Source organism: Microcaecilia unicolor, chromosome 8 (genome assembly GCF_901765095.1).
Source record: "Microcaecilia unicolor chromosome 8, aMicUni1.1, whole genome shotgun sequence".
NCBI classification, from domain to species: Eukaryota; Metazoa; Chordata; class Amphibia; order Gymnophiona; family Siphonopidae; genus Microcaecilia; species Microcaecilia unicolor.
This window is the reverse complement of record NC_044038.1, coordinates 27386306-27410589: the sequence shown is the minus strand read 5'-3', so window position 1 is coordinate 27410589 and position 24284 is coordinate 27386306. Positions and strand designations below refer to the sequence as shown.

Here is a 24284-nt window from a genome sequence, read left to right as displayed (position 1 = left end):
GTGCTTCTGACCCTACCATTCACAACTGTGCCCGTTTGTATGATGTAAACACACTTAACTTTCTCTCACTCCATGTTAACGTAATGGAATTCTATGGGTTTCCCCAAATCGGCTTTGAAAAGGATTGGAATTCTGTCAGGAAAGGACCAGTATTCTACAGATGTATTGCAAACAGCAGATTAGAGAGAGATCTTCCTTCAGCCATATTGAACTTTCAGCTTGTGCTGTGCATGTATTCAGGAGAACAGCAGCCTAGCAGTCTAGAATGCACCATTATGAAATCTTTTTTAAATCCAGCATTAGTATTTAAGAGGTTGGGTTTTTTTTTTCTTAATGAACCTATACAAAGATTACTATGAGGCTCATTTTCAAAGCACTTAGCCTCCCAAAGTTCCATAGAAACCTATGGAACTTAGCCTCCCAAAGTGCTTTGAAAATATGCCTCTTTGCGTACATGACTGAAAGGTGGTGTAAGAATTCATAGTTTGTGAAAGAATTACCCTTATTTCTGAAGCACATACAGTTACAGTTTTCTGAAAAGCATGCCTAGTTTTATGTAAAAAAAAGTTTCATAAAATGTAACTGTTTAAAAAATACCCCAAAAGAATGGTAGCACATGGCTACAAATTAAAAAAAAAAAAAAGTCTTTTTTCCTATTTTAATTCAGATTTGTTTTTTTAATAATTCTTTCCTTGTACTGAATTTTTTTGCAGTAGATTTCAGGTCTTATCTCTCCCAGTCATTTTTAGTTTTAGTAGTAATATTATTCTGACTTCAGTGGTGGCTGTTCATCTGTTTTGGTAAATAGTATCATCTGTTTCTGAATTACCCTGCAAAAGAACCACACAATTAGGTCATTTTTAAATGTCCCATTATGTTAAACCCAGAAAAAGAAACTTTGGTTTTTTAAAGAACTGTTCTGCTTACAGTGCTGTGAGGTTATGGAACTTGTCTAGCAAGGTTACACATGCAGTGGTGATTAACTTCTTTGTCACCTTGCTAAGGAGCAGAAGGTCTTCTGTAAAGTTGTTCTGGCTCTTTTTCCCCTTCTCAAATTTGTAGATTTGTTTATCTAATGGCTTTGCTGGAAAATGTAGCGTACCAGCAAGGGTAGGGTTGTAAAATGCTGAAAATCTAGGGGTCGGTATTCAGCTGTGAGATGTTAATCAGGTTATCTTTTAACTGGATATTCAAATAATATAACCAGTTGATGATAAATGCTCATAGTTAACCATATTAATTAATCTAGTTAACTTTGGGATAATGAAACTTCCAGCCAGTTTTAACTGGTTATTTTTAACTGGATAGTACTGGTTATCAGTTTTGGTTGAAAGATAACCACTCCGCCAAAATGTCTCTGACAATTTTCTCTGTGATAGTACGAGCAGGTTTGGATGCGGAGCCTCCACACCCAGGCAGACCACAGTATAAAAGTAAGCGAGACACTTTATTAATGGGTTCAAACAAATATATACTGAAGCCTGTTCTCTTTATGGATGTGGTACCAGTAACAATGAAGATAAAGCCTTGTGCAAGTCAGTTACAATTTTCACAAGAGACTGGCTTCTGCTAGGCCCCACAATTATAATTAGTATTAAAGAAAGGCCTGGCTCTGGTCTGCATCAAAGGTCAGGACTGAGAACTTTTTCATACCTTAGCCAGTCTTCTGATACTTTACACATAAATTGTGAAAGCGTATTCTGGAGAGCTGTTTGTTTTCTCTGGGCCTCCCTGGCTTGTCTGTACTCAGGGCCTTTGGCTGAACCATGGCTTCCCTGCTGAGTGCTGTAGAGCTGGGCCTGTGAGGGAGTGTGCTTAATGAGGACTAACAGTTCCCCTGTACCGTTCCATCACATCATCAAGGTAACTTAAATTTGGTCCAGACAACTGATGGTCATTTGAATGTTGGCCCCATCCTTCCCTTACCACAGTGTTTTAATAGACTAGAGCTGATGGGAAGTTTTTAAAAATATTCTCTCACACCAGCAGAGAAGATGGGGGCAGCAGTTCAACATACATTGGCCTATGTACACAAATCAAGTGTCTTTATAGAAAGAAGGAATATTCATTTTCAACAGCGACAGTCTCTGCCATGGAAATTAAATGTGTAAACTAATCAGTATTAGAAAGTTATGTGCATAAGTTGACATGGACATGCAAACTCACACATTTGCCCCTCCTCACACACAGACCTTCCCTTTCTGACACCCTTAGACAATCCAGAGCTACAAAGAGAAAAATCATAAAACACCTACAACCACGACACCAGGAGGATGCGTTACTTAGAGAGATTCCCAGACCTACCAACAACTATCAAATCTGAAGCCACCACATATCACAGGACCTCATTTACCTACATGGGAAAACCAGTCAACATATGGAGATCCTACTGATGTAGCTCAAATATAGTATATATTCCGTTCAAAAATATGAAGAAGGGTCAGATGCTAAAGACAAGAAAAAAAACTCACAGAGCACTACATAAGACACTGCCTCAGACACCACAATGCAAACCAAGGTGATATGTCTGTGGCCATAGGAGCCAACTTTTCAAAATTATTGGGGGTGCTAAGCCCAATGGAAATAACCCCTCCCTGGACACATACAAGAAAGTTCTCAATATTGGGGGTGCTCAAGCACCCATTGCACCCACAGAGTCGGCTCCTATGTCTGTGCATTTTTCAGGTCTAGAGCACTGCATTAATGATTTTATGGTCTGAGAAGTGTAAGACCTTTGAAGGAATGGATCCTCAGGAGCTTAACCGAGATTGGATAACAAAGCCGGTAGTGGGAGGCGGGGCTGGAGGTTGGGAGGCGGGGATAGTGCTGGGCAGACTTATACGGTCTGTGCCAGAGCCAGTGGTGGGAGACGGGACTGGAGGTTGGGAGGCAGGCTGGGCAGACTTATACCGTCTGTGCCAGAGCCGGTGGTGGGAGACGGGGATAGTGCTGGGCAGACTTATACGGTCTGTGCCAGAGCCAGTGGTGGGAGACGGGACTGGAGGTTTGGAGGCAGGGATAGTGCTGGGCAGACTTATACGGTCTGTGCCAGAGCCAGTGGTGGGAGACGGGACTGGAGGTTTGGAGGCAGAGATAGTGCTGGGCAGACTTATACCGTCTGTGCCAGAGCCGGTGGTGGGAGGCGGGGATAGTGCTGGGCAGACTTATACCGTCTGTGCCAGAGCCGGTGGTGGGAGGCGGGGATAGTGCTGGGCACACTTATACGGTCTGTGCCAGAGCCGGTGGTGGGAGACAGGGATAGTGCTGGGCACACTTATACGGTCTGTGCCCTGAAGAGCATAGGTACAAATCAAAGTAGGGTATAAACAAAAAGTAGGACACATGAGTTGTCTTGTTGGGCAGACTGGATGGACTGTGCAGGTCTTTTTCTGCCGTCATCTACTATGTTACTATGTAAGTTAAAATGAGATAACACTAACAAAGGATTAAACACAAATCTGGGTTTCCTATCACATTCTAAACAGCAAAATTATACTGCTTTGTCACTTTGTGTTCACCTGTCCATCTCTCCTTGTTTGTCATCTCACCCTTACCTTCCCCTTGAGATGATTATTGGAACGCTTTTATGATTCAGTTATATATTTTGATATGGTCATCTTTTGTTCTAGCTAGTCAAAAAAACATTGTTAAACCAATATAAAAGTTATCGTCATTTTAAAATTCTGTTTATTAACCTGTTTATATACATACACTAGCAACATATTTAATCAAAACACACACAAGTTCAAGCTATCTTTAAAATACTCATGGCTTTAATTTTACATGCATATACTCAGAGCCTCCATCTGTCATAAACAGTAAACCTCTTTCTCTCATAAACACATACAAAACAGTCTTGGTCACACTCGCACAGTCTCTCTATGTCTCTCTAACACATATTGGGACATGTGGAGGGGCATTTTTGATATGTCGTCCAAATGGTGAAATAAACGTTTACAGGAAAATGTTTAAAAACGCGAGGCCATAATGGAAATGGAAATGGAAAAAATAAATGTGTTCGATATTCAAAAGTACACCAGAAAAATGTTTAGAAAGAGGGATGCACACAAGCAGCAGCAACACAAAGCATAGTGACAATGTGGGAGTGGACAAACACAGGAGCCATGAGAGATAGAAGACAAGCAGGTAGGGGGTTTGAATGGGAGGTGTGGGAGTTTGGGGACAGTAAGTGTGGTGGGGGAAGGGGGCGAGATACAGAGCAGGGGAAGGGTGTGCTTGGGGGGCTGGCAAGTGTGGTCAAGAACTTGAGGAGGTGAGACGCAGGAGACAAGGCTGGAAATGTGAGGGTCGAAAGATTCAGATGGGGGCAAAAAAGGTAACAGACCACTAGCAACTCTCTGCCCTTTTTCACAAACCAAGAATTCCATCTCTCTACTCTCCCAACTCTGCAAAATCACAAATGGGTCCAAAGACAAGTTTAATCTTGATCTAGTCGCTTTTAAAGCAGGACTAATTCACAACAATTTTTTTTTTCCCGGCACAAGGAAATCATTTTGCTATCCGTTATTGGAAAAAAAAAAAAAAAAATCACGTAATGCCAATTTCATGCCCATGACGCCCCCCAAATGCCCACTTTTAACCCTCCTTTTTTTCTGGTTGAATATCAGACCTATGCATATTTTGGGGTTTTTCTTTTTTAATTTGATTATATAGTTTAAACTTCATGGGAGAAAAATGTCTGTCTTCCATTACGTCCATTCCCACTGTTCCAGGACGAGTGGGTAGTTATGTCCATTGACCAGCAGGTGGAGATAGAAAATACAGAACTGAGCACCACTACATAGCTCCCTGCTAGCAGCTCAGCTCCTCAGTATCTTCTATCTCCAGCAGGTGGATGGACATCCTCTGTCTCAGGTTCTGAGGCCTTGCTCCTGGTTCAGTTGGTCAACTGGTTCCCAGTTGAACAGACATACCTGGTGGTGCTGGGTCCCTGTCGTGCCTTCCCCCTGGGGTGTTCTGCGCCTTTTCCCTGTTTTCCCTCTGTGTGAGAACCTGCTCAGAAGATGAGGAGTCACAGGCAACACAGTGAGTCTGGCAGGCCGATGCTGCTGCCGTGCCCTGCTCTGAAAGGAGGGGGTGACTGTGTCCCCGGGTAGCGTGGACCCAGGGTGGTGGGTCCTTTCTGCTGTGCTTCAGGCCTTGGGACATCGATGTGTGTCGGTGCTACAAAAAATATAAATAAAACCATGGAGGAAATGGAGGAGCAGTTTAATGATTAGATCAGTGGAGTGAGAACCAGGGGAGCCTGGTTGAAATCTCACAACTGTTCCTTGAGTTCTTTGGCAGATACAAACAGGCTGTGATTCCTCCGAAGACAGCAAACTACCTGATCTACCTGAATGTTAAAAAAAAAAAAAAAAAAAAAAAAGACATATTTTTGCTTGTTTGTGCTGTTTCTCCAGTTTAAAAAAAAAAAGTGGGTGTGTAGTGTAGCGCGGTGTGCCACGTTTTCCCGTGCAGCGGCAGTCTCTGGCCATGACAACCCCCGCTTAGTGTGTGACCTGCTGCCCGTCTTGCAGTGAGCGGTGTTCCTCCTTGGGCCGCTGCATGATGTTCAGTCCTGTTCCCAAGTGGAGGAGCTGATTCGGGGCTCGCACATACAGGGCACGCTCGGTCACAGCAGCGCGTTTCTTTCGGCTCTGGTCCCCGGTGCAGGGCCTTTGGTGCTTCGCCTCAGAAGGAGGCGGGAATGGTGGCCATTTTGGGAGGGTTTTGGCAGAAGCGAAGCCCCTGCGCAGGCAGCTGTGTAGATGGGGGTCCCCTTGGGGGGGGGGGGGGGGCTGGGTCACAGTCAACCTTTTGTGTGCTCCACCGGGCCTTGGGCTGGTGCTAGGATCCTTTTCTCCAGCAGGCCTGGCAGCTCCGGGGAGAGAGAGGAGATGGGGATCTCCCTGCCTGTTCCCAGGGGAGGCTTAGTCTCAGATTTCGCTGCAGTTGGGCTGCTAGGAGGTGGCCCCCTGGTTTTAGAGGCACTTGCAGCGCTCCCTTGGGGAGTTTCCAGAAGGTAGTCATGTGGCTAGCCTTATGAAGAGCCTCAGGGGACCGTCCAGGGTATTTCTCCATTCACCTGGACATTCGGGTCCTGCTTGCTGCAAGGTGGAGTGCGTCTGAGACAGGCCTACAGGTTGGGAGGACCGTGGCCCGTCCTTTTTCTCTGGTGCCAGAAGGAGGAGGTGTTCCCTTACCTAAGTTGGACTCGGTGTCTGCAGTCACCTAGAGTACCACCCCTCCCGGTGGTTGGCGGCAGGTCTGCTAGATAGGAAGCCAAAATGGGCTTTCCAGCACACCTTGAGGTGACTGCTTTGGAGCTGTAGGCTTCTATTTGTAGCCCTTTGGTGGCACAGCCTGTTTGCAGTGACATCAGCAGTCCTTTTTTCCGGGGCAGTCCCGGGCTGCCTGGATGGAGGCGGGCTTAGCCTGTCTGATGGCCACTGTGTATGCCAGTTTTTCAGCCACAGGCATGTCTTTGATGCTCTCCGCGAGGTGTCAGTTCTGGCTGTGGGCGTGGGTGGCCGTTGCCACTTCAAAGGCCTGTGTGGGCAGGTTACCCTTTTGAGACACATTTCTTTTTGGGAATGACCTCAGCAATTTGGTTCAGGAGCTGGGTGGGCGGGCGGGCCCCAGTGTCCTCCAGAAGACGCTCCTTGTTCCTCTGCTTGCCTTGTGGGCTTAGCAGGTGCCCTGTTTCATGACAACTCCTTGTGTAGGTCTGGTTGTCAGACCTTTGGCCAGAAGGCTCAGTTTCGGGCCTGGCAATCTTCCGTGGGACTGAGAGCCGGCAGAGCACTCAGAGTGAGTGGCTGCTTTCTCCCGGCAATCCCAATATAGCCAGGCCGGATGGTCCCTCTGGGCCTACAGGGGGCCGCTTCAGGCCTTTCCGGGACGTGTGGTCTACCTTTTCCTCAGCTCTGTCGCTGGTTATTCTGGGTGACGGCTTCCAGTTGGAGTTCTCCCCTCCAGCAGCTCCTCTCTTCTTACAGTCTCCTTGTAGTGGTGCTCAGTTCTGTATTTTATTTATTTGTTACATTTGTATCCCACATTTTCCCACCTATTTGCAGGCTCAATGTGGCTTACAGAACACTGTACAGGCGATCGCCAAGTCCGGTATGGAAACAAATACAATTTGGTATTAGGGTCTGGTAAGGATATCTCCACCTGCTGGTCAGTGGACATAACTACCCACTCGTCCTGGAATAGTGTGAAGAACTAATGGAAAGAAAATTATCAGGTAAGTCCTAATTTCTCCTTTTCCTTACGCCATTTTTTTGCACGTTTTTTTTTTTTTCTTATGAAAATGAGCCTCATTGTATACCTCATGGGGTACACCTATCCACTCGTGACCAAATTAAAATGGAGTAGGCTGGTGACATTAATGACTTTGTTCATTTTTCTGTATAAGCTGCTGCAAATTAAGACCTGGTTTGACAATTAGAGCAGTGAGCTGCTAGGAAATATGCTCTCACATTGACTTTGTGTGAACTTGAGCAAAGTTACTTTATCTCCGTATTGAAGCCTATCCAGTTCTCATTGGACAGTAGAAATTGTTTTCTCTCCTTTTGTGTATTGGACGGAAACAGACATATATAACTGATCATAGAGGTGCATATTATAACACTTTGGCATGCAGTTTTGGATTAAAAGTGCAATATACAAGGGACAGACAAGCTGGTACTTACAAGCTGGTGACATTTGTGGGCATATCTTTGAATGTATAATTCTTGTGCAATGGCTCGAAAATTGTACGCCCTCTGCTGTGTTTCTGAAGAGGAAAAATGGTGAAATTGTGTTTTGTTAGTATCTGAAAACAAAACCTATATTGAATTAGTTTTCGGTTTTGTATTTTTTTTTTTTTTTTTGGGGGGGGGGGGTACTTAGCAACTTCCTCTTTCTATTTTGGGCATCTAGCTCAATCAGAACTGCAATGCTATCTTCTCCCTGCTTTCCCTCTCCCTCACCTTAGCTTAACATTTTTAAATGCAGGGGTCCCCAAGTCCCACAAGGTGAGACATCCAAAGGCCACTAAACTCTCCCTAGCCAACCTTGGTAGTTAGTGGCATCCTGAGTATGCACAAAAACAAAAGCATTAACGGGGTGCTGGTATTGGTGGCTTAGAACACTATCGCTGACTGCTGAGGTTGGCTGAGGGAAGTTCTGGGAGCCTTCCGATGTGGGATCCCTGCTAGCTACATCAAGGGTGCACTGTTGCTTGGTGGGCCTGAACCAAGAGTGGATAGTCCTAGACCCTCCTGGGTCCTCCCATGATGGTTAACATGATGCTGAAACTCTATTCCCTCCATGGTGACACTCTGGCCTCTGAGCATGGAGCATATGCTAGAACAGCCCTCTTCCAGCCCTTGTAGGGACTTCCCTAGAGAACCATTGAGAAGAAAACTAATCCTAGCCTATGATATTCCCAAAATATGAAGATCTTTCATAATCGGCTTTGTGCTATAAAATGGTGCTATACACAGTATAGCCTGTTGGCATGGTGACAGAATTTAAGGATAGAGTGAAGGATTAGCCTGGCAATTATGTTTAAATCTGTTTATTAGCAATCCGACATCAAGACAAAGATCCACACCATGATAAATAAAAACATTCTCCATGAGGCCAAACACAAATTAACTACATATATCAATAATGGAGTGGAGGAGTGGCCTAGTAGTTAGGGTGGTGGACTTTGGTCCTGAGGAACTGAGCTCGATTCCCACTTCAGGCACAGGCAGCTCCTTGTGACTCTGGGCAAGTCACTTAACCCTCCATTGCCCCTGCCATGAGTGGGAAAGCGCGGGGTATAACTGTAAAAAAAAAAAAAATAGATACTATTGGAGATTCTACATGGAATGTTGCTACTATTGGAGATTCTACATGGAATGTTGCTAGCAACATTCCATGTAGAAGGTTGCGCAGGCTTCTGTTTCTGTGAGTCTGACGTCCTGCACGTAAGACGTCAGACTCACAGAAGCAGAAGCCTGCACGGCCACATTGGTGATCTGCAAGGGCCGACTTCTACATGGAATGGAATGTTGCTAGTGGAATAGCAACATTCCATGTAGAATCTCAAATAGTAGCAACAGTGGAGGAGTGGCCTAGTGGTTAGGGTGGTGGACTTTGGTCCTGGGGAACTGAGGAACTTGAGTTTGATTCCCACTTCAGGCACAGGCAGCTCCTTGTGACTCTGGGCAAGTACCTTAACCCTCCATTGCCCCATGTAAGCCGCATTGAGCCTGCCATGAGTGGGAAAGCGCAGGGTACAAATGTTACAACAATAAAATAGATACTATTGGAGATTCTACATGGAATGTTGCTACTATTGGAGATTCTACATGGAATGTTGCTATTCCACTAGCAACATTCCATGTAGAAGACTGCGCAGGCTTCTGTTTCTGTGAGTCTGACGTCCTGCACGTATGTGCAGGACGTCAGACTCGCAGAAGGCGTGGCCACATTGGTGATCTGTAAGGGCTGACTTCTACATGGAATGTTGCTAGTGGAATGGCAACATTCCATGTAGAATCTCAAATAGTAGCAACAGTGGAGGAGTGGCCTAGTGGTTAGGGTGGTGGACTTTGGTCCTGAGGAACTGAGTTTGATTCCAACTTCAGGCACAGGCAGCTCCTTGTGACTCTGGGCAAGTACCTTAACCCTCCATTGCCCCATGTAAGCCGCATTGAGCCTGCCATGAGTGGGAAAGCGCGGGGTACAAATGTAACAAAAAAAATAAGGGGGGGCCTTTGTTCTTATAGCCCCTCAGCAATACTCAACGCCTCTGCTTTGGACAGCTGAGCCTAGCTCAGGATGATGGTTAGTCACCTTCAAACTTGCAAAAAGTTCTTCCATTCTCCTTGTGTGGTCTCCCTTAACACTATGTTACAACATTTTCATTGTAAACACATCCATATAACACTTCTAAAAAGGAAAACTTCTAACATATCACACAAAGATAAATAACGTAACTGCACTTGCTTCAGTACAACAGCCAAGCACTTGTCTTATCAAAAACGTGTTACAAATTTTTACTTTTCTCCCCCACCTCCCCAGCCCTTCTCTGTGTTTAGCCTGGCAGTTAAAGAAGCAGGCTAAGAACCAGGGAATCCAGGGTTCAGATCCTGCTGCAATTCCTTGTGACCTTGGAAAAGTCACTTCACCCTCTGTTGCCCACTATAAGTGACAATAACTGCCCTTGAGCTACCACTAAAGATGTGAACTAGAATAAAAGGTAAGAGTGTTAGTAGGAACAGGCTTGGGAGATTGGATTTAAAGGCATTAGGAGGAGCCGGTGTTGGTGTTAGCTTAACTATTGTAATTCATGTGCTTATTTACTCAGTGGTAGAGAATTGGTGAGAGACAAATAAGTCAATTATTTCTTTATCTGCCATCCGTGACTATGGTTTAGGCGTACCTCTGTTTCCTTTGGTGTTTGTCTTCCTTCTAGGTTTTTGAATTCCTTGGATTTTGACTAGAAAAAAAAACCAGTTTTAAGGTTATAAATCCAAGTTTTTAGTCCATATGTAACATTAAAACTGAACAGTCTTTTAACTTTTTACTTAAAGCCTAATTATTGCTGAGTGTGGTTTTCTGTCCGTGGTTTATGTAGAGTTACTCTGTCGCTCACAGATTCTGTTTATGGTAATGAACTTCTCCGATCCACTCATTTTGTATAGATTTTTCTGGTGATTTGTGCCTGTCTGTTAGCTATTTTTATAACATAGGTGACTGGCCTGGAGCAGAAGTGTAGCTTAGTGGTTAGAGCAGCAAGTTAAAAACCAGAGAAGCCAGGGTTCAAATCTCCTTGTGATGTCTGTCGCCTCAGGTGCAACTTATTTCTTTGCCCATATGGTCTTTCAATCTTAATTATATACCGGATTTTAATTTGTCTTGAGTCTTTTATCAAACCTCGAACCGGCTGTTGAAGCAAATTTTGTTTTTCTTTCCCTTAGAAAACTGCCTCCTGCTGCACTTGCAATCATATGTGTAAAATACTAATGCACTCATGAACTATATTGCAACTGTTTTCAAGATTGTGCATTGGATTCTAGTGTACAACGTAACTGACACTTAGATCAGTTATCTGTTTAATATTAAAATTCCTGTTTGCAAAGCTGCACTAGTGGCTGCCGGTGTGCTAATTCTGACACAGCCCGAACACTTTGAATGTGCTGTGTCAGCATTGCCGCATGGCTTTGTAAATGGGGGGGGGGGTCAGTGTCTTGCTGACATGCACCGTGTCTCGCTTTTTAATAAGTTGGTTCTCTCTTATCCTTTTGAACTGTAATCGTAGTACATATGAGCAGAGAAAGTGAAACACTGTCACCCCTGTGGGCACACCGTGAAGGAGATTCGGGAGTTTTCATCTTATATTGAAAACTACAATCTTGAAATCTAGACAGCCAAAGTAGTTTTATTTGCGTTAGTGTACTTTTGTCACCTGAGAAATATTCAGGAATAAATATGCAAAGTGACTATTATCAATCACGGTAAATAGAATTTAATTTGACACACTTCTAAGTGCTGAGCATGTACCACAGCAGTGGGTAAAGAAAATGGAGCTCACCTGGTAAATGAATAAAAAAATGGAAAGCAGAGCAGCGCAGTATACGAACAGCAGCAGCATGAGGACCATAAGTAGGATGTTTTCTGTATCAAGGTAGCCTGGAGGGTCTTCAGAATAAGAAGAATAATGGTTGAGATTTTTAAGTATAAAACACGCATTCCTAGTCACAAAGAAGAAATGTGCATAAGAATATAAAGCATGGAATGAACTACAACAGGGTCAGCAACTTTAAATGGGCAGAGTGCCAAAACTCTAGTGTCTACTTGCAAGATATTGGCATATCTGACTAACAAAATGCTATACTTTCCCACAACTCTTGCTTTCTCCCTGCTTGGCACTCTTCCACAACTTGCACGCTCTCAAATGCCTGTGATCTTGCTGTGGCTTAGTGCGGAGTAGTCTTTTCCTCACATTTATTTATTTATTGTACATTTCTACCCCACATTTTCCCACACATGCTAGAGGCCCTGTCTCTTCTGCTCACCTTCCTTCTTGCTCTGTGTGAGACTGAAGCCTTCCTTTAAGTCCTTGAGTAAGGCATTGAATACAGGCTCTGACTCAGTGCCTCCTCTCAAGGCTGGCCCTGGAGTGTGCTTTTCCCTCTATCATATCCCAGTTGCTGGAAGTGGAAATAGCTTGCTGGAGGGCTAGAATTAGACAAGTGGTCCTAATGGCACTGTGAAGCGCAGGGAGACAGGATTCTGTCAAAAGTTCCCAAATTCCAGGTCAGGCGGTTGCTGATACCTTAGTAGGATTGTCCATGATTCCAGTTAAGGTGATAGAACATGCTACTACATACATACAGCAGGGCATCTTAAAACTTGTCTCGTTGATCCTACAGCTGGTCATGTTTTCAGGATATCTCCAACAAATATGAGAGATTTATGTACATTGGAGACCCAATATATGCAAACTTATCTCAAGCATATTCATTGTAGATAGTCAAAAGCAGGACTGACTCTGTGACCAGTGTTGCCAGGTGGAAAATTTTTTTCCCACCCAAACGAGCCCAAATCCAGCCCAAAACCCGCCCAAACTCAAACCCCGCCCCTGACACCCCCACCCCCGCGTCATCACCCCCGCCCAAAACGTCACTAACCCCGCCCAAAACGTCACTAACCCCGCCCCCCGCGGCCGAAAAAACCGCCCGAAAAACCGCGGAAAAGAAAAAAAAGAAGCCCAAAAAACCGCGACCCGCCGCAGGCAAAAATTTCCCGCGGCGGGTCGCGGAAAACCGCCCAATTGGGCGGTAAAACTGCCCACCTGGCAACACTGTCTGTGACCAGTAAAGACGTGTTTGGAGACCACTGCATTATAGACTAAATCAGTTGTTCCCAAACTGCAGGTTATAACCCTAAATGGAGCTGCGGTCATATCTGTACTATATTTTAAAAAAATCAGGACTGCAAAGCCACCTGTCGCCATGTTGAGCATTTTTTTGCTGTCTGACTATGATTCACACTTAATCATTGAAGGTTGCTCAGTGCTCAGCATTTTTACACACCATAAATCCCAGCACAGACTCCTGGGGCAGGTGCTTAGCTCCAAAACACAGTTCTTTGTCAGTTCTTCAAGGTGTGAAGAACTTTTTGACTCTGTGCCGTTCTTTTACCCTACTCCTTTAGACTGTTCCATCAGAGATGGTGCAACAGACTTCAAGGACCCAAGGCCTTGTGTTTGATACTCAGAACGGCAGGCTATATCTACTGCATTCCCTACATCTTTGAACCTTCAAGGAGCTGATAGAAGGCTTTGATCAGTATGATGCAGCTTCAGCATGGTTGATTTTGAGACACGGATTTCCAGCCAGTCCTTGAGACTCTCACTGTCTGGAAAGGAGGCATCAACACTGAGGCCTTGAAGGGTCTTGGGTTTGAGGTTGACTGCATCGATGTTGATCTCCAGCCCATTGGGTTAGGAAGCTTGTGAGACTGCCGCTGGAATTCCCTGAAGCAATTTTCCGGAGTAGGAGTGAGTGGGGATGCTCCTACTACCCACCAACAAAAAGGTAGGCCCAGGAGGGGGCTGCCACGGGGGTGGGGGATGGAGGCTTGGGAGGTGAGAGCTGCCATCGGGGGGGGGGGGGGGGGGAGGAGTAACTTTTTTTTTGTTGTTGTTTTCGGTTTCTACCAAAGCCGAGCAGGCAATTTTAGTGGCCTAGTGGTTAGGGTGGTGGACTTTGGTCCTGGGGAACTGAGGAACCGAGTTCAATTCCCACTTCAGGCACAGGCAGCTCCTTGTGACTCTGGGCAAGTCACTTAACCCTCCATTGCCCCCCATGTAAGCCGCATTGAGCCTGCCATGAGTGGGAAAGCGCGGGGTACAAATATAAAAAAAATAATAAAATAGTCATAGATTCTGTTTGGAAAGAAACAGAATATCTTGGTTTTGGTTGGGCTCTATAGTAGATTTACAGAGCTGCAACATAGACATCCCACAACTTGTTTGGAACAGGACTCCAACACCACGTTAAGTTTGGTTAGTCAGCTCTCTAGTATCTCTTGGGGTTATACTCCAACTCCAGTTCTCTAGGCTCATATTTCAGTTCCAGACTGCCTACTAAAAATAAATAAATAAAAAAGGGGTTATTGTGCCCAAATCTGTGCTGATGTCTACCTGTGTCAGTACTATTAATTTGTATTTTCCCTTTTTATGGTTGAAAGTAGCCTGTGAAGACTTGTCGTCCTATTTGTCCTCGGAGAAAACCAAGGCAAGCTGTGGGTCAAGATAACTTTCCCTGATCAGTTCATTAACATGAGGCAGTTCTTTCCATTTTGGTGTACTGGGAGACAGCTGAGAATAAAGCTGGCAGCCCCCCTGTGCTCTATTCCTCCCCTTCCTTTCCCCTTAGTTCCTTGGACAGGGAGCTAAGGCTCTGGTGGGCCCCTGGGTGGATTCTTCACTCAACTGCATCGCTACATGATCCTTGTTGGAAACAACCCCTCCCCAAATGAGGAGGGGAAAGACCTTGCTCATCCCTGGTACTAAGGTTTTTATACTTCCCTCCAAAAGCTAAAGTTTCAAGGTTATTGGGCATTTTTTTCTGAATAGACCTCCTACATATCTTCTGTAGAGCAAGAGCCTAGAATTCTCTTCCTGCTCACACATAGGAAAGAAAATGTTGGCAGTCTGCTACATAAAATTCTACCTAGAATGAAATGACTCTTTCTCATTAATCCTGTAAAAACCCAGTCGTCTACATAAAGCCTGATCTTTTTAAAGAAGGAATAAAAAGATGTAATATGTACTTTTGAGATCTCAAAAGTTCTTCAGAAAGAAGAGAATTTTGTGATCGCTAAATCACATATAGTCTAACTTCTATTTTCTTGGTCCTTTAAAAGAGATTACAGCCCAGATAAACTAGGACAGTGGATATTGATACTTTTATGGCTGAGACACCATGATTACAGTCTAATAAACTTGTATGACCCCTGGAGGTGCAGAATAATGACGTACCTATGGAGAGCCCACCCGGGTCACAACCCCAAATGCAAGTTTTGCGATCTTATTTGTGGTCCTGAACCCCAATTCGTGAAGCTCTGCTCTAGGACCAATACACCTACTAGAAAGCAACATCAATTTCTGGTAAATATGGTCTACAGTTTAGACTAAAACTCCCTAAATTCCTTACAAATAAAGCTGAATGGTTTTGACTCTCCAAAAGCTGTGACGGACCTCCTACCACTAGAGTGGTTCCTTTCCCTGTTCTCTTCAGTGTTGAACTGGAATTGTAGAATTCCACACCACAGATATAAATTCCACTGTCATTTAAGTGAAGACTATGGACTTCAAGCGAAGAGCCTCGTGGCAACGCTGTCGCTGTAAACTTTCTGGAGATATTGCATTTGGGCACACACAGATCTTCAGGTTCGTTGGCAAGGTAGCGAAACCAGAAAACTTGATGAGATAAAGGACACTCGGTAGCAGAGAAATTACATGTTATAGTAGCAGTAGCCAGAGTGGCGGCTACTTTAATCAATGGATCTTGCACGACAGAAACTCTGCAGGATGTTTCGATATTGCCTGTGAAGAGAAATGGAAGCTTGCGTTAGGTAGTTTTACTTCTCTGTTGCATTTTTAGTAGTTTTCCCAACCTATTTCCCTATATTGATCTTCTAGAAAATCCTTCTGCCTCCTCCTTAGCTCAGCTTGAATAGTGGGATGTTGTTGTTTTTTTTGTTAAATTTTTTATTTTAATCCAGTTCACTTTGCTGATGCTGATCAAACAATGAGCACCATGTATCAAAGTGCATTATTTGGCATGTAATTTTTGACCATGGTAGAAAAAGCTGGTAGTGGGAGGCGGGGCGGAGGAGGTGGGAGGCGGGGATAGTGCTGGGCAGACTTATACGGTCTGTGCCAGAGCCGGTGGTTGGGAAGCGGGGATAGTGCTGAGCAGACTTATACGGTCTGTGCCAGAGCCAGTGGTTGGGAGGCGGGGCTGGTGGTTGGGAGGCGGGGCTAGTGCTGGGCAGACTTATACGGTCTTTGCCCTGAAGAGCACAGGTACAAATCAAAGTAGGGTATACACAAAAGTAGCACACATGAGTTGTCTTTTTGGGCAGACTGGATGGACCGTGCAGGTCTTTTTCTGCAGTCATCTACTATGTTACTATGTAACACTGCAATTGGCAATATATCAAGTGCTGTTAAAATAAGTGTATTAATTTTAGCTACTCCAAAATTCTGTGCACATAGTTTGACATGCGTACGTCTAGTAGCACTATAGAAATAAGTAGTAGTAATACTTAGGGGTCCTTACACTTCACATTTAACAGCAAAAGTTAATCTGCGGTAGTGCAAAAGCCTTTACAGTAAATGTAGAGGGCATGTCAAGCATACTACACAGAACAGACACTTAATGCGTGACACAACACTGCGTTACATGCGGTGGCAGCACAGGTGCTCCCATGCCATTTGCCACCGCATGTAACGAGCCCAGAAAAAAAAAGTAATGGTGCCATTGATGCCTTGGCACTCCCCCTCCCCCCCCCCCCCCCCCCCCCCGATACAAACGTATGGTTTCCCCCTCCCAATAATCACAACCCCTTTTCAATACCCACCCGGTCCAAAAACCCCAGCCCCCTAGAGCAAGCCTCTCTTCCCCAGAGGCTGCCCCCCCCCCCCCCCCCTCTTTCCCTGGGTCCTATAAAAAGTCTTCATGATGCCTGAGTGGCAAACAGGCGTCAGCTGAACCTCTTTATTGCTGCCTAAAACTTCACTTGGATCCAAAATTGCCGTGACTATTAGCGGACATCGTGCGGAGGATACTTCGCTGTCGTTGGGTAGATATCGGGTGGAGGGGGAGGGTTGGCCTCTGCTGGAACAGGAATCGATGATAGGTGCGGAGGAGATTGGATGGTGACTGCCAATCTCAAAATGGGCTGCTGGGACCTCCTATGGAAGTCTTGGCAGCCATCTTGATTCAGTAGTAGCAGCAGCAAGCAGGAACAAGTGAGCTCCATTTCTGCGCTCGGAGAGGCCACCAGGATTTAAGATAGGCCCAGAGAGTGCCTACATGGTGATTGAGGGGCCAGGTCTGTGCTGGGAGAGGGGCTAGGGTAGTAGCCTGACCTGTTTTCAGCGGGTGGGGGTGCAGTGTTGTGCTGTTTCTGCTGGGAGGGCACGTTGCTTGTTTTTTCGGTTCTGGTTGAAACCTAGTGGCAATTTGGCCATGGACTCAGTTTCAGCTGCAACTGAATATACAGATTTTGGTTGGCCTCTAATATGCCACCAACTGTGAACTGTGTGAAAACGCTGCATGATCATCAGGACTTTAGGCGCTCTTTTTAAAGACCTATCTGTTTTGTAAGGCCTACCCCACTGATGCTACTCAATAGACTACATTATATTGCCTCAAAGGACCATTTTATTCCTTATTATTTTGTATCTAATTTTACACATGTACCTCCTCCCTTACCTGTCCCTATTTCTTATTGACTTGTAAGCCACATTGAGCTTGCTTGTGTGTGGGAAAATGTGGGATACAAATGCGGCAAATAAATAAATGCATACATATATCTTGTAACCTATGTGCATACATTACAAATTGGCTCCTGGGATTCCTGTATACAGGCCACATAAATGTATATGTGCTGTTGTTGGTAAGGGTACTTGTACATTTGTGTACACTCACATAATTTAAAAGCCATTTTCTGTGTACTTTGTACAGAAAATGCTTTCTAAAATTACCTCCACTGTGTGTACACCACTCCTAAAACTCCCAGCCAGTGTTCACTGCCTTGGGTGAATCTCTTCATAAAGGCAGTTAATAAATCCCAATAAATAAAAATGCAAAATATATTCTCTATGAAAGCTAATATTTTAATTGGCGAACGTAGATAAGAGTACTACAGCTTTGGTATTTAATGTTTTTCAAAATTACTTTTGCAAGATTTTTCATGCTTGTTTGCAAATATATTTATGAGGGATCTTTTTTCAGAAAAATAACAAGCCTTACCAGCACCACATAGAACAAGGATGAGATCCAGCCTCCAAAAGTTCAAACGGCCGAGGGGGGCCATCTTCTGTCTCAAGATATGATGCTGTCGTTTTATTCCACAGAAGGAAGTGTATCGAAGCTGAGGAAGTTGCACAGAACCTTTAGATGTTGTCAACAGGACATAAATCCTATTTACATGTCGGGATGAATGACAGTTTTCTTGCTGTAACTATCAGTTGTAGTTAATCTGTCCCAAATTGCAATGTGAGGTACAAGGAACCCAAAACATCTCCCTGCTTTAATTCTGGAGAGCTAGTTTTCTTCACATTTGCAAATGTATGAGGAGCAAATCTCCCAAGCAGTTTAAAAGCTGGAAGGGGAAGTGGTCAGAACATGTGATTCAGATGAGGCCTGGGCATCTGATTTGATGATAAACTTAAGCAATAGGGTATAAAAGTTGAGCAGTGTTTGGGATGCACCCTTGCACGTATGTGAGGGGAAGTAGCAAATGACAGAATGATCTCTGCACAAAGTTCAGCAGTATAAAGTAAAATTCTTAGTAAAGGGATGGAAGGTGATCAGAAAAAAGCAACAGGCTTTCTAAAAGTAAAAAAAAAAAAAGCATTGGTTAAGGGGATGTGATAAAAGTATTGAACTGGTCCCTTCTAGATATTATTGTGAGGCACTGTTTAGGGTAGGACTATGGGGGTACAAGTCATGCATTTGATCTGATATAGTGCCTTTCTGTGGAGTGGTTGACACATTATATAGTTACTTGTAGAACTGGCAGAACCAAAGAGGCACAGTGATAACTGGTTCAATCAAGGTAAGAGTTTATCAGCGGAAGGGAAGCTCAGGAACAAGAGGACTTAATAAAGACTCAGGAGAGACCTGGGAGCAGTATTAGAATGTGTTTCACAGATGGATGGATGGTGGATGCATGGAACAGCTTCTTTGAGGAAGTGCTGGAAACAAAATAAAAGTTACTAGTAAAACAGGCCCGTTTCTGACACACATGAAACGGGCGCTAGCAAGGTTTTCCTCGGAGTGTGTATGTTTGAGAGTGAGTGTGGGTGAGAGATGGAGTGTGTATGTGAGAGAGACAGAGTGTGTGTGTGTGTGTGTCAGAGAGAGAGAGTGTGTGAGGGACAGTGTGTGTGTGTGTGTGTGTGTGTGTGTGTGAGAGAAAGTGAAGCCTTGAAGCATTTGTGCGCTCTGTAAGGCTCCATGTCCTCAGTTGACGACACATAGTTCCGGAACGTTGCAGGAATGCTTCAAGGCTTGAAGGCTTCCCTTTCTCGGCTTCAGAATGTTGGAGGTGTGTTTTATTATATAGGATGAGGTGAACTTGTGCACCAGTTTTTGATTAGTGGAGAGAAAGCCAGAGGTCTGTTGGGATCTGTGGCATTTACTAAAGGAGGCAAATAGGGAGCACAAGGCCCATCTAGTTTGCCCAATCTGTTGTTTTCTGTTTCATAATGTTCTTTTGGTATGCTTAACAGAATTAGTAGCAGACATGCAAAAGTGTTGCATTATTGAAAGGAAAAGTTGTCATGATTATCCTCCTCTTTGCAGTAAAGGCATGCTCATATTTCTGCAACATGGAGGAACCACTTCATTCCCTGTTTTGGAGAAGGAAGCGTTGCCAACAGATTCTTAAATGTTGCTGGTGCTTATAGCCAGTTGGGTGATCTGCTAGTCAAACGTGGCAAGGCCAGCTGTCGGTTAATTTATCTTTCTTAGAGGTAGCCTTGGACAGATATCTAAAATGTTTTGTAGGGTTGTTGATCAAGTATTGCACCCATGGCCAAGTATGAGATTTCTTCACAGCTTTGAGCAGAAGGTGATTCTTAAGGCATAAAAGGAAGAAAAGTCTGAATTATAGAATGATAAACCAGTGGCGTAGCCAAGGGTGGACCCAGGCCCACCCAGTAGCAGCACACCTATGATGTGACTGGCAGGGATCCCCAAGCCCCACCAGCTGAAAACTCCCAACAACTGTCCCTCCGGAATACCTTGTAAATAGAAGATCCTTGCCTGTAGCGAGCAGCGACTGACACATACTGTTCACACCAGCCCCACAGCCTCCCCTTTGATGTATTCCTGCCTATGAGGAAACAGGAAGAGAGAGAAGGCTGTGGAGCCAACATGAACAGTGCGTATTAGTTGCTGTTTGCTGCCGGTGAAAATCTGCTATTTAAAAGGTATGCAGTTAAGGTGGGATGTTTGAGAGACCATATCGCATGCAGGCGAGAGAGGGAGAGACCACATCATTCGTGGGACAGAGTTCCCACCTATCTTGGCCCCCAAATTGGGTGTCTGGCTACGCCCCTGTGATAAACTGACGTGATAAAGGGTGCACAGCTAACAGTGCTCTAAACCAGGGGTTCTCAGCCCAGTCCTAAGGACACATGCAGCTAGTCTGGTTTTCAGGCTATCTACAATGCCTCTGTATTCAGGTCTCTCTCATGCATATTCATTGGGGATTTTTTGTAAACCTGATGGGCTGGGTGTGACCCAAGTACTGGGCTTAAACTAGTTTACTTGTCTTGCATCGCTCGTTTCCTGGGCTAGTAAAATGAATCTAAACAAGAGCACCAATGTTTATAGCAGTTCAGTCCATTCCTCAGGACACACCCATCCAGTCAGGTTCTCAGGATATTCACAGTGCACATGCAATGAATATGCTTAGACTTGATTTGCATATACTGTCTCTGTTGTATGCAAATCTTCATATTCATTGTGGGTATCTGAAAACTTGACTGGCAAGGAGGTACTCCAGGACCGGACTTTGGAAGCACTGTGCTAGAGCATTGCACTGCACACTTGGGCTTTTGCTTCTGCATTGTTAAACAGTTGTCACCTTGGTTCTTTTCTTTCTGTGGAGACCAGTGGGATTTTTAAAGTAGAAAGGTATGACTTGTACTATGTTGACTTGTCCTCAATAAAATAAATACATAAAAAGTGCATTGGGACGGTTTTGGCTTCAGTCCTCTCCACCTTAGAATAATTCTACTTCAGATTGTGGGGTTTTTTGTTTGTTTGTACAGTTTACTTGTTTTTGCAGAGCTGTGAGGTAGCACCAATACCAATGCATCAAACATCAATCAAATTTTTTTCCATCATGCTATTGGTTTCACATTGGCTATTTTATTTTTTCTACTGATGCCTCAAAAACAGAACACTCTCAGTGATTTCAAGAAATGCTGATGTTAGGCATCCGTAAATTGCACTTTGGTCCCGACGACATTATCCCTAATTGCATCTCCTGTCAAAAGATGATGCCTAGGGGTCTTCATAGCTGTTATGGCAGATACAAATCAAGGTCAGGTATACACAAAAGTAGCACATATGAGTATCTTGTTGGGCAGACTGGATGGACCGTGCAGGTCTTTTTTTCTGCCGTCATCTACTATGTTACTATGTAAGAGCAGAAGGAAAAGTTCTTTGGTTTGACCAAGTCTAGTCCCAAGGGCATTGTTGCCAGAAGAGCAGACCCCTAAGGGCCCTAGGACTGCACGAGACATTGGGAATATATTAACATCAAGAAACCATTGGAAAGCACCCCTTGAGCCCCTGGACCTTTTTTGGTGGCATTCACTTTAGTGTGCAGAATCATTAAGCTCCAGGCCTTAGTGACTTCTCCATGTTATAGAAGATTTCGTCAATAGAGTAGTTCTGCGCATGCGTTCAAACTTTCTGTTGGATTTCCACATTAATGGGTCACTTGTCCTTTTCAACATTTTTCCCCAGTCCATGAAGGTAAACATGTGGTTCGTAAAACAGCCCTAGCCTTCTGCTTAAAGCAGACTAAAAGCCCTAAAAATCCACCCTGAGTTTTGTTTTTGTTCCCAGTAAACTTGAGACTACTGAACCAAGCCTGCACACAGTGCATCTCTTTCATTTATGACTAGTTAGGCTTGATCTGGAACCATAGTGAATTCTCTGGCCTAGCAGCCGCACCACAGTGGAGGAGACTAAAAAAAAAAAAAAGTCCTCAATAGTGGTTTCCAGAAAAGTACTTTATTGAAGTCTTTACCAAGACCCGGCCTGCCTCAAGGGTCTGGCTCTGCTGCCTCTTCTCTCTGCTTTTTCTCCCAGCTCTCTGTTCTGTTGCTTTGGTCCTAATTGTTTTAAAAGCTTCTTCAAACTCCAGTCTGAGATCAGCCATAACCAACTCCACAGCTGTCCTCCACTGTTGTGCGCTTGCTATGCTGTATCTGTGCAGGGCCGCTGAGAGGGAGGGGGGACAAAATTCCCCGGGCCTCTGGGGGGGGGGGCCCGCCGCCGCAGTCCGGCCCGCCCTCCCTCTGTCGCTCCCTGGCATTGAACTTAAGCGCCTCACCTTCAAAAGCGCAGCAAGCAGTGGCAGACCACTCCTTCGTTCCGTGTCCCACCCTCGCCTGACATAACTTCCGCAAGGGCGGGACAGTAGAAAAAAAGGTCAGTGCAGAGGGCCCGGAGGTGGGGGTGGGGGGGGCCCGGCCCGGCGACCTCGGGTGGGGGGCCCCGGGGGCAGCCTTGTCCCAGGCCTGGCCCAGTCTCTCGGCGGCCCTGTATCTGTGGAGGATAGTACTTGTGTCCTTGTGAAGTCTCTGGCCCACCAGAGATCAGCCTCCTTGGCAGAGATTTGCATTCTTTCCAGATTTCTGTATTTGTTTTTCTTTTTCTTCAACAAAGGCTTGTTTCCTGTTGGCACTCTCCCCCCCCCCCCCCCCCCCCCCCCCAACAAAGTTTTTCTGTGTGTTTGTTTTGTTGAAGGCAGCCTTTAGGTAGGGTTCCCATGTGTGAGCTAGCCTGCTTGTGCTTGGAAAAAGCAAAGTTGCTTATTTTTATAACAGGTGTTCTCTGAGGAGATAATATTGGTTCTCACAAATTCACCAGCCTCTACTTGGGGTTGGCTTCTGCAGTAATAGCTTTATATGGAACGGAGATTGCCCTGTGCAATGACGTAGAAGCATTGCTCTAGAAAGCTATGAAAACTTTGTTCATATTTGACAGACCTAGACACCTGTGCGTGAGGGCTTGATATCCTTTTGTCCTTGCAGAATGCCTGTTATAGGTAAGCTTCCTTAGAATAGTAAGCCCCATTGCTGCAAATTTCTGCTGCAAGAAGTAGGCACAGCTGCTTCCAAAGCAACATTTTATAAAGTGTGCTAAACTGCTGTTTTTGTTTTGTTTAACAGGTGGCAAATGGGAAACCCCTTCTGAAGTTTTGGAAGTGAAGGGGAACGTTTGGGAGGAGCAGGTGAACAGCCTGACAGAAGTGTTTCAGGCAGCAGGTTTCGCTGTAGAGGCAGTCACCAGACTGCCGTATTTATGTGAAGGCGACATGTACAATGACTACTACGTATTAGACGATGCAGTGTTTGTTCTCAGGCCCGTGTAAATATTTGCCAAAGCCTAGAGTCCAGGATGCAGTCTGACAGTGGGTGCTTAAATGGGGGAACTTAAATGATTCTTCTAAACGGATCTCGCGTATGGATTTTAAATGTTAATGCTTGTGGACATAGTCTTTGATATACGGAACATTCAACTGACAATTTTTACTAGCTTGCAGCTCTTCAGGTGCAGGCCCCAGTCCAAAAATTATGGAACTATTTTTTTATACTTGACTGTGCTACAAATCGGAACCCAGCTGGTACAGTGAGTGAGTGATACAACAGGGAGAAGGTTTGTTTGTTTTTGTTTTTTTTAAATACATGAAGACTGTCAATTACAGACACATCAAAAGATCCTTAAATGAAGTGTTTTCAGCGAAAGATTTCTTCAATGTTAGTGTTTTATTCTTTGAAAAAATGCTGGAGAATGAGTATTGATCATGCCAATAAATGGTTTGGAGACTAAGATTTTAGGCTTACTATTTCCATTTTTATTTTTTTTTATTTTTTTGTCTTTTTGAATCTCGCCAGATTCAGTCCTTGGGAGCTGCAGATCATTTGGGTTTTCAGGATTTCCACAGTGAATATATATGAGAGATTATTGTGCATTCCTTCCACTGTATAAAACTATACCTTACGCATATTCTTTATTGAAATCCTGAAAAACAGACTGGATTTTGGGACCTGCATTGCAGAACGAGGCATATTTTCAAAGCACTTAGCCTTCCAAAGTTCCATAGGTTTCTATGGAACTTTGGAAGGCTAAGTGCTTTGAAAATATGCCTCAATGCCAAGTGTCCAGCAAAGCCGGGGATGTGCTCAGTCTGGGCTGCCCTATGTGAATTGCTCATGGAATAAAGACAGTTTGCTATTTGGTGCTGCTTGT

General features: G+C 44.6%; 2 protein-coding genes across 2 annotated transcripts in view; one reads left to right on the top strand and one right to left on the bottom strand.

Annotated features, from left to right (window-relative positions):
- Nucleotides 1–23866, top strand: part of METTL9 (methyltransferase like 9) — a 40701-nt gene extending 16835 nt beyond the window's left edge. The window contains exon 5 of the mRNA XM_030211691.1: nt 23204–23866. Within this exon, the coding sequence (XP_030067551.1) occupies nt 23204–23406 (203 nt within the window). The 3' untranslated portion in view covers nt 23407–23866. The remainder of the gene's footprint in view (nt 1–23203) is intronic.
- On the bottom strand, nt 682–19002 carry IGSF6 (immunoglobulin superfamily member 6). Its single transcript, XM_030211692.1, has 6 exons — nt 18036–19002; nt 15251–15598; nt 11576–11682; nt 10424–10480; nt 7698–7780; nt 682–830 (listed from the first exon to the last, which is right to left on the bottom strand). Exons 1-6 carry the CDS (start codon nt 18097–18099, stop codon nt 764–766), a joined length of 726 nt encoding a protein of 241 aa, XP_030067552.1. The 5' UTR covers nt 18100–19002; the 3' UTR covers nt 682–763.
- Nucleotides 23867–24284: the final 418 nt, after the last annotated feature.